The sequence below is a fragment of the Lagenorhynchus albirostris genome, chromosome 3 (assembly GCF_949774975.1).
Source record: "Lagenorhynchus albirostris chromosome 3, mLagAlb1.1, whole genome shotgun sequence".
NCBI classification, from domain to species: domain Eukaryota; kingdom Metazoa; phylum Chordata; class Mammalia; order Artiodactyla; family Delphinidae; genus Lagenorhynchus; species Lagenorhynchus albirostris.
In genome coordinates, this window is record NC_083097.1 from 123,817,715 (window position 1) to 123,826,858 (window position 9,144).

General features: G+C 38.4%; 1 protein-coding gene across 1 annotated transcript; it reads right to left on the bottom strand.

Annotated features, from left to right (window-relative positions):
- Positions 1–2,366: 2,366 nt before the first annotated feature.
- Positions 2,367–8,941, bottom strand: SPINK1 (serine peptidase inhibitor Kazal type 1). The gene is made up of 4 exons (XM_060146466.1): positions 8,887–8,941; positions 7,134–7,165; positions 5,465–5,571; positions 2,367–2,412 (listed from the first exon to the last, which is right to left on the bottom strand). The coding sequence occupies exons 1-4, from the start codon at positions 8,939–8,941 to the stop codon at positions 2,367–2,369; spliced, it is 240 nt and encodes a 79-aa protein (XP_060002449.1).
- Between the last annotated feature and the right edge of the window lie 203 nt (positions 8,942–9,144).

Genomic DNA, 9,144 nt, shown 5'->3' on the forward strand with positions numbered 1-9,144 from the left:
ATGTGACTTTCTACTGATTGGTTGTTGGTGAGGTAACGGGGAGGTGCTCCAGGAATCTTGGGTTCAGCCTGAAGTTACCATCCTCCACCTGGGTGGGGGCTTTAGTTCCTGCAGAAGAACTCAAAGATACTGTTAAGTATATCCCTTGAGGGGGAATGAGTTCGAGGTTTTGATCACTGCACTATAGTTTCTTGATCTCTCCGCCTTTGTTTCTGCATTCTCTTACTTTCCTGACCACCAACTGTTTGAATGTGCTCTTTGGAACTCAGGGAAGGTCTAGGAGGTTGAAGCCCTCTTCCTGCAAACAAGAAATGGGGGACAGGGAAAGGATTTGTACCCAGGAGGGCCCCACAGGATCCTGCTCGGTTTCAGATCCTTGAATTGGGTGACTTGTGAATTTGCTTTCAGGTACCATTCGTTGTCCATCCTTTCTTTCCCAGGGGCAGCTATTGCTTCTTGTTTGTCTTGTTTTGTGTCCTGAGAACTTGGCTTGGCAACACTTTGGGGGCATGGCCAGGCAGAAATGTGGGTTGCCTAAGTTTATTAACAGGTCAGAAAGAGAGCAGAACCATTAAAGGCAGACAATCTGGGTTTATGTATTGGCTCTGCCTGTAATCTCCAAACCTCTTCTCTCCTGTAATATGGTCCAATTAGACACGACAATTTCTAGCATTCAATGTTTAAATCCATTTACTGTGTCCAAGTTCCTTAAGCTTAGCGTTGTCGTTGAAATGTCCTCTAGCATCACAGACAAGATGCTGGAAGCCATCTTGCATTCATAACTTACCTGAACTGTGAGGTGGTGGTTTGGCTGAGTCACTTGGTAGACCACAGCATCCCCTAGTGGTCAGATTTAAACCTCAAGTCACGTATATTCTGAATTTCACAAGAAATTAACCTAACCCTTAGAGTGTCCGGCAACTGTGTGTTCCAAGTGTGGCACAGATTTTATTGGCTACCTTTGGTTCAGCGGGTGATGTATTCTCCACTATTTATCAGGGAACCTGATGCATCTCAGGTTCACTTAACCCTCTACCCACTTCTCCATTCTGGGCTGCTTCTTTGTATGAGCTTAGGAATTCAAGCTGCTTCTCCTTTTCTTTTTTTGTGATTATAGATACTTTTCTACTTTTGAGGCACTTCGTTATTTCTACCTTATTTGCTGTCCCTGACTATAAACACATAGGCCGTTTAATATGAGGATGTTACCTAAAGTTCCTGTGAAAGAAATCGGGAAGGAATAGTCCACCTGGGGTGATTGTGGTTTAGACTAGGAAGCATTAGATCTGGAGTCAGCCCTGAATTAAAAGCCTAACTTTGCCACCTATTTGCTGGTGATATTAGTCAGGTTACTTAACTTTTCTAAGTTTACTCACAAGATAAGGATAACCTTCCAGGGTTATTGTGGCTCATATGTAAAGCAAAGTGAACTACACAGCGGCCTCATGATCAGTTCATCTGGTCTGTAGTCCCTTCCTTCCATGGCAAATCATCTCTTGGGGATGGTTTGGTGGTAAAAGTTAATTCAAAATGAGGCCTTAGTTCTTCTTTGGTTATCTCAGCACAAACGTGTCAGACCCAAAGAAGCAGATCTCCAAGTCAAGGCTGAGATATAGTCCTCAGGCTACCAGGGAAAATGGGGAGCTCTACATCACTGCTACTCACCTCAGTAACTAGTAGGGAATGGCCTCTGCTGGGGGAGAATTAAGGCTGAATGCAGAGGCTTCTCCACTGCATAGTTGAGAAAATGTAGCTTTTTTGGTTTCCTCAATGATTCAGAGCCTCTTTGAAAAAGTCGTGTCTCACCTGAAATCTACATTGTGAGATATATGGAAAATCTTAAGACTAAACTCTGTTTCACCAGACAGGCAGCATTTCAAAATCATATGCCTCTGTACCCAGACCAGTGCCAGGCACAATAGATGCTCAGTTAAATCCCAAGGAACCCTAAGGGAATTATTTCAGTCGGTGAAAGGTGATGGGCAACATGTTTCTGGACTGAGAGTTTTCCAACTGTTTCTTAAAATGCTAGTCTAGTCCTCATGGGATTACATGTATTCATGATCGATCATGTCCTGTCACTTAATATCTGCAATCACATTTCCTGAGACGGAGTCCTCAGAATGTGAGGAAGATGGGGAAGGAAAAAGCATGAAGGAAACCCTGTCCAAAATTACAGGATTGCTGTGTTTTGTAAAACTTGGTTTATTCTGAGTTTGCCTCCATCCTCCGTCCCCAGTATAATCAAACGTGCCTTTGAGGAAAAAGCATATGGGAGCAACAGGAAGTGTTTAGATGCATTTTATTCAACAATCAGGCCAGCCACCGCATCATAGTGTTCTTATGGAATTTCAGAACCTTGGTTCTCAGCAAGGCCCAGATTTTTGAATGAGGACAGGAGTCTTGTGTTTCCTATAGAAGAGATTGGGGGAAAAAAATCAGCTTAAACTTTGTTGATAAAACGTGACAACGGGAGAAAAACAAGGAAAAAAGATCAGCTTTATTTAAAATAGAGAGGTTTGAGATTCATTTCCATTTCAATTTCTGTTATTCATTTACTCATTCACTTATTCATTAACTCCTCAAATATTGATTGAGAACTATAACATACATTAAGGATACAACAAAAGGGAAAAATGTCCGTCCTTACAGAGTTTACAGATCTAGCAGGGCGTTATAAAAAGCTTCTGAAATTAATCTTTAATCCATTGTTGCTTCTTTTCCTTCTGACGGCATTGTCCTAGCTACCAGGTTTCCATCTTAGCTGGTGCCTGGGCTACTTCAGGACCTTCTAACTGATTGATCCATTGCCTTAGAACTCTGGGGATTCTCATCTGTGAGATCTTGCAAAAGGAAATTATATCCTTATCCCATATGATAGCTGCTTTAGTTAGCATCTAGACAGAGCCTACGGATTGGCTTATTTTCCATAGCTGTGCTGTCCACTATCCCATATAACTATTTAAATTTAAATCAGTTAAAGTTAAGTAATATTAAAAATCCAGGATCTCATTTATAGTAGCCACATTTTAAGTGCTGGTACCATGGCTAGAGGCCTCCGTATTGGACAGCATTTCTGTCATTGCAGAAAGTTCTACAGGAGAATAGTAGTCTATAGAGAAGAATTTGCCAGTATAGATTTCTTAAGAAGACATACAGGAATTAGAAAAAAAAAGTTCTTACTGAATATGTCTGCTAAGCACTTAATGATCAAGGAGATGCAAGCCCTTGTTTGTCTACCCATCTCAAAGCTCAACAGCTAAGGTCAGAGCCTGGCTCTAGTTAACCATACAATGTATTTGTTTGGGGCTTTTAATGGGCAGTAGAGACAAAGGCAAAATGGTACATTGGAAAATATGTTGCATTTGAAAAAGACACATTTTCTCTCTAGACCTGTTTTCTTATCAGAGAAATATAGGAAGAGAAGTTACATTTTCTGGCATTCAAATGTTGCTCCCATATTTACATAATTTTAAAAGAATAGAAAGAGCAGGTAGGACTGGTAGGTTTTAAAGTCTAAGGTAACCGGGTGTCCCAGCTCTATGCTCATATTTTCCCAATGGTTCAGTCTAAATACTGGGCCTTTTGATTGCCGGCTCTTGGAAATTGACCAAGCCTCAAGGCTGTTGTGTTGCTTTCTCCTCCCCTTGGATGGAAATATGATGTTTGACCTTAAGGTCAAGAACATAAGCCATGAGAAAATTAACAAGTGGTTTCAAATTCCTTTTAACAAGTGGTTTCAAGTTCCTTTTACAAGTCCTTAATGTGGAAATTTTTTTGAAAAAGCAGAACATCCAATGTTTTGGGCCTAAAACTTCAGGATATTAGATGTTTCTCCCTGGAGACCTAATTCCACAATTCTTGTTAAATACTGAGAATTTTCTGAAACGACTTAAAGCAGACCAAGGAGAGGGTGCATGGTACAAGGAATTAGAGATGTGGAATGCAGGCAGTCATTTGAACCTAAATCAAAGTGTTAATACCACATCAGTTCCAAAATAACAGAGTTTTCTGGGTCACTTGTGGGATCTCTTTTGTTTTGATCATTCTACACCTTTATTTAACCTGGAGCGCTTTTGTGATGCTATGAAAATGCAAAGTCCAGTTTAAATGACACCCTTTTCATGAATCCTTTCTTGACTCTTCCAGTAGGAAGCAATCTGTATTTCTCCTTCACTCCTGTAGCATGTTGCTCACACCTCATTTGACTTCTTGTCACAAGTTACAAGAAGCTACCTTATCTGTGCTATTTTCTTTCAGTTATATCTACTAGGAAAGCAGAGGAGACTAGCACAATGCTTGGCACATAAGTGTTCAGCAGCTGAGTAAGACAGAAAATCTGTGGCGAATTTATTTCTCTGAGTACCTGAGTCTAATTCCCATCACCTACCCACCTACAATCAGTTCAGAAACTCCACTGAGGCTAGGTCTCACATCCATAAGTGATTGTGTTCACTAAAGTATTACATAAAGTGTTACAAAAATATGTTTTTGGTCACCTAATCTATATAATTCATATTTGCATACTTCAGGGCTTTAGTGAACACAATCATTGCTATCACCAAGAATGATTTTTTAAGTATAATGGTATTTTGGGTATGTGGGCTTTAAAAAATCCAGACTATCTCGTTCGCTATAAAAGGTTGGGTTTTTATCGTAGAAGTGATTTTTTTTATTTAATTGAAAGAAACATTCAAACACTTTCCTTCCTCTAGCCCATTGTCCTTTCTTTAACACCTTTTATACAGCACCATGTTATTAATTCCTTTCTCACTTTTGTTCAGTTTTTTCTTCATCTTGAAATACCTCTCTCTCCTTCTTTATGTTCTAGAGAAAACCTCAGACTTTTCCAAATCCTAGCAGGCACAATTAGTTCTTTTTAGTTTTGTGCTCTCGGAGCACTTTGCTTATACTACCATTGACCACACCGTGTTAGCGTTGAGTATAAGCAAACTGGGAGACAAAACATGTTGGATTTTCTTGTGGATCTCACAAATATTTAGTCTAGTACCTGACTTTAAAGTATAGTGGAAAGAGCAAGGATTTTGTACCAGATCTGCCACTCATGGCTGGGTGACCTTGAGCAAGTTATTTAAACTGAGTCTCAATTTCTTCATGGGTATATTAAGCTGAGTATTATTTACCTCATAGAGTCATTGTGAATATTAAGTGCCTCGCATAATGCTTGACATAATAAATACTACTTTCTATCATAATGCACACACACACACACACACACACACACACACACACATGCACACCTCTCTATATAATCATAACATATATAATAAGGAGAAAAAGAAATCAAGAATTGTTTGGGGGAAAACTAGGTATTTTGTTTCTCTCATGGTGAGATTAATGTTATTGGTATAGTCTTTGAGACTTAAAGGGATAATATATGTAAAAATTTGAAGACTTCTAGCTTAAAACATATATTTTAAAAGAAATTCAGGTTTGTACTCACCTATTTTCAATACATAACACGCATTCATTAGAATAAGTAACTCCATCTGTCCCACAGACAGGGTTATAAATCTTGGGACATCCACTCACTGCACTTGTACATTGAGCCTAAAAATGGAATGAAACAGAATCATTTCCCATCATTTTTCATTTGAATTTATAGCAGAGTCTCTAAAATCTCCCTGGAGTTGATCAGCTTAAAGTGGAAGCATGATTGTGATTGGGAGAGTGATACTAAGTGTTCCAAGAGGAAGAATCCAAAATTTGGAGTCAGAAAACCTGGTTTTAAGTAATGCCTCTGCTATCTGCAAGCTGTGTGACATTGGTAAATCTCTTGGTGTCTCTGAACCACAGTCACTTCATTTGCAAAACGGGAATGATGTTGTTTCCCTACCTATCTCATCATGGCGTTGTGAGGTTTGAATAAAGTGAGTGAGATAATGTTCAAATTTACAATTACTACCTGTGCTGGCTCTCTCAGGTCAGCCACACCTTGAGGCGTGTTCTTCCTTGAACACTAGTCCTGTCACCCTGGTCTTCTCTAAGGCAATTAAAGACACGCGGTGCCTTCTACCCTTGGGGTTTTTGCACAGCCTGTTTACTGTCAGTAAGAACTAGTAATTATCAAATGACTTTCACAGGGCAGACACTGTCCTAAGTGCTTTTCATGTATTATTATATTTTTATAATATTAATATGTATAATATTAATATTATAATATTATATATATTATATTTATAATATTAATATTATAATATTATTAATAATATTATTATATTTAAACTCATAGACTATCCTATGAACTTTTTATTATACTCTTCTTCTGGTAAAGGCAGTGAGGCACAAAGAAATTGAATCACCCAAGGCCACACACCTAATAATTACTGGATCCAGGATTTAAACCCAGTCAATCTAGGTCCTGAGCTTTAGCTCTTAACCACTTTACTCTCCTACTTCTCCCTTTGCTAACACTCATTTATCCTTCAGGGCTGAAAATAAATCTCACTGGCTTAGGGCACCTTCCCTGATTTAACTAGGCTAGGTTTCTAATGGAACCAGAACTTCTTTATAACACATCACCAATGTAGTAATTTATTTACTTATACACTTTTGGTTTGCCATCGGCCTTCCCACTAAATATAAATGTAACGAGAAGAGGGACACTTCATCCTCTGGTCTCCAAATTTACTGAAATTTACATTATAAGTACAAGAAAAACTGGAAAAGTTAGATATAGAATATTTTTCTAGAGGAAGAGCCTAGTTTATTAGTATTATTGCTCATTATAAATTAGAGCTCCACCTTGTTGATGAAGAGAACTTTATGGCAACATGGTCAAACTGGCTGTAAGGAGGAAGGGCTGCTTGGAGTGATGTTTAGAAGGTTTCCACTTAAAATCCTTGTCCTACCAGATAGCCCTAATATATATAAAAACTCCTTCACAGCAAGCATAATATGACTACAGAGAAATTGCCTATGTGTCAGTCAATTTGTCCTTCAACATAAGCGCCTGTGGCAGAACTACAATTACTATCCACATTTAATGGGTTAAGTCTTGCCAGCATTCATACTCCTCATATTAACTTAAATTGAAAGGTGAGTTAGGCTACGCTTTGGGTGGAACAAACAGTCTTAGCCCCAGAAATAAAAATTTACAAAATTGTCTTTACCTTTCTTTCCAGGAAGTTAGCTCTAGTACTACCTAGAAAACATAAATCAGACATGTCAAGTTGGTTCATGAATAGGAGAAGCCTGAGGTATTCTCATTCAGAATTTTCCGCTTCCATTTAAGTCTGTGACTTCTCTGCTTCCTCTTCCACCACCCACCCCTTCTTATTACCATTTTTTTTCAAGTATGTCTCATTGGTGTCCATTCACTCCCTGCCTGCTGAAACCTCAAAAAAATTAAGCAAAAATTTGATTAGGACCAAAGTATCTCAATTTGATATTTAAGACAAGTTGACCCATTTCCTTGAAAATAGAAATGACGTACTTACTGCTTCAAATGTGTCAGGCACAGAGCAAATACCTTCTGAACGCTCACTGACATTCTAGTAACAACCAGCTTGTTGATCTCACAGTGATGTAGGAAATATAAGTATCTTTATCTCAGTTTATAGATAAAGATATGGAAAGTTTCTATAACTAGCTGTGAACACTAGCAATAACCAGGTCTTCTGATGAAAAACTAACTTTTGCACTTACATGTAAGTCTTCTTTTTTAAGTAATGTTTTAAAAAAAATGGAGCTCTTTTGACAATTTACCTTCAGTTCCCAAAGAGCTCCCTCTCTCCATTGCATTATACTGACTATTAGTTCAATTCACATTTCTTGAATTTACAGGTAGATACTTAAAATTGCCATGCTGCATTCTCTAGAAAATAGCAGGTCTTGTTGACATCACCATCAGGAGATGGTGATTGTGGGTGAGCTCACTGCAGGGAAGGAGAACTAATTTGATAGTATCCAGAGGAAGAAATGTTGGTGAGATTTGATTTTGATACTAACAATCTCTGAAGTCATCTAAAGGAAGTAGTTCTTCCTACCTAAATGTATTGAAAAGTAGTGAGACACTTAGGGGCTTGGAGAAGAAGGCCCCTGGAATAGTCAGAACCTGATGTGGTGAGAGTCCCACTGAATTTTAGAATCGAGTTGAGTCTAAAATTTAATGAGCACGTAGTCACCACAGGCATCTATATGTATTAATTAATATGCATGAGAAGGGGAAAAGGGACCACTGCTCCCATAAATATTTAGCAAATACAGCAAATAGTATTGTTCCTTTTCTTCGCAAAGTGCTGATTTGGCTGTCAGTAGGTTTCTTTGCTAGATCTGATAAAAATTTAAAAGTGTTAACCATCTCCGAAGACAAAAAGGAAGCTGATGCCAATGCCAGGGGTTCAGATCATCTGTCAAAATTATTAAGACAGTTTGAAGATATAAACATACAGTCTATTCAAGAAGAATATTTTTTCTAGAAATATTCTGTAGGTCAAAAATAAAAATTTTAATCAAATTCTGCCGTTTATACTGGAGTAACTGGAAATCTTTGTTAGCTATTTATGCAATTCCATGAGAACATAAAATTTGTAAATTGGCCTTAAACATTTACAGAGTTAGAAGTATACTTGATATTGAAATAATCCCTTCTATTTTCTACCATAGTTCTGACAAAGAGTCAGCCTCATTACCTGGGGAAAACCATTTCATGTCTGGGCAGTTCTCACTAGTAAAATTGTTTTCCTGTGTTATGTTAAAATCCCTCTTTCTATATATAATTCTCATCCACTGATCTTATTTCCTCTCACTGGGACCAAAAGATCTGTCCAAGAGTAGACTCTAAGTCTAGAAAGTAATGTGGTCAGTAAAGCAACTGGTCAAAAAGGTTTTACTTAAATCAGAAAAATATGCAAAGCCACCTACCAGATAAACTCAATAGGACCAAGGCAGTGAGAAGGAAGATGCTGGCTACCTTCATGGCTGGATTGCTGGCTCCAGGGCTCAGTCAAAAACTGAACTCAACTTACCACTTCTCTCTAGAATCCTGGGACTGGAAGGTTCATACAGGCAGGATGGTATCCCAGTCTCCACCTACTGCCCTTTGTCACAGATCTCCTTGGTTATTGATTGACTCCGTAGCATAGCCTGGACCCAGCACAGCACCAGTGTAAGAAAGGTGAG

Bases quoted from the DNA above. Each gene is read 5' to 3' on its own strand.
- SPINK1 (XM_060146466.1), bottom strand. From the start codon at position 8,941: ATGAAGGTAGCCAGCATCTTCCTTCTCACTGCCTTGGTCCTATTGAGT. The intron at 5,572-7,133 runs GTAAAGACAATT...TTCCATTTTTAG, and splicing joins CTAACTTCCTGGAAAGAAAG to GCTCAATGTACAAGTGCAGT. The intron at 2,413-5,464 runs GTGAGTACAAAC...TCTCTTCTATAG, and splicing joins GTGTTATGTATTGAAAATAG to GAAACACAAGACTCCTGTCC.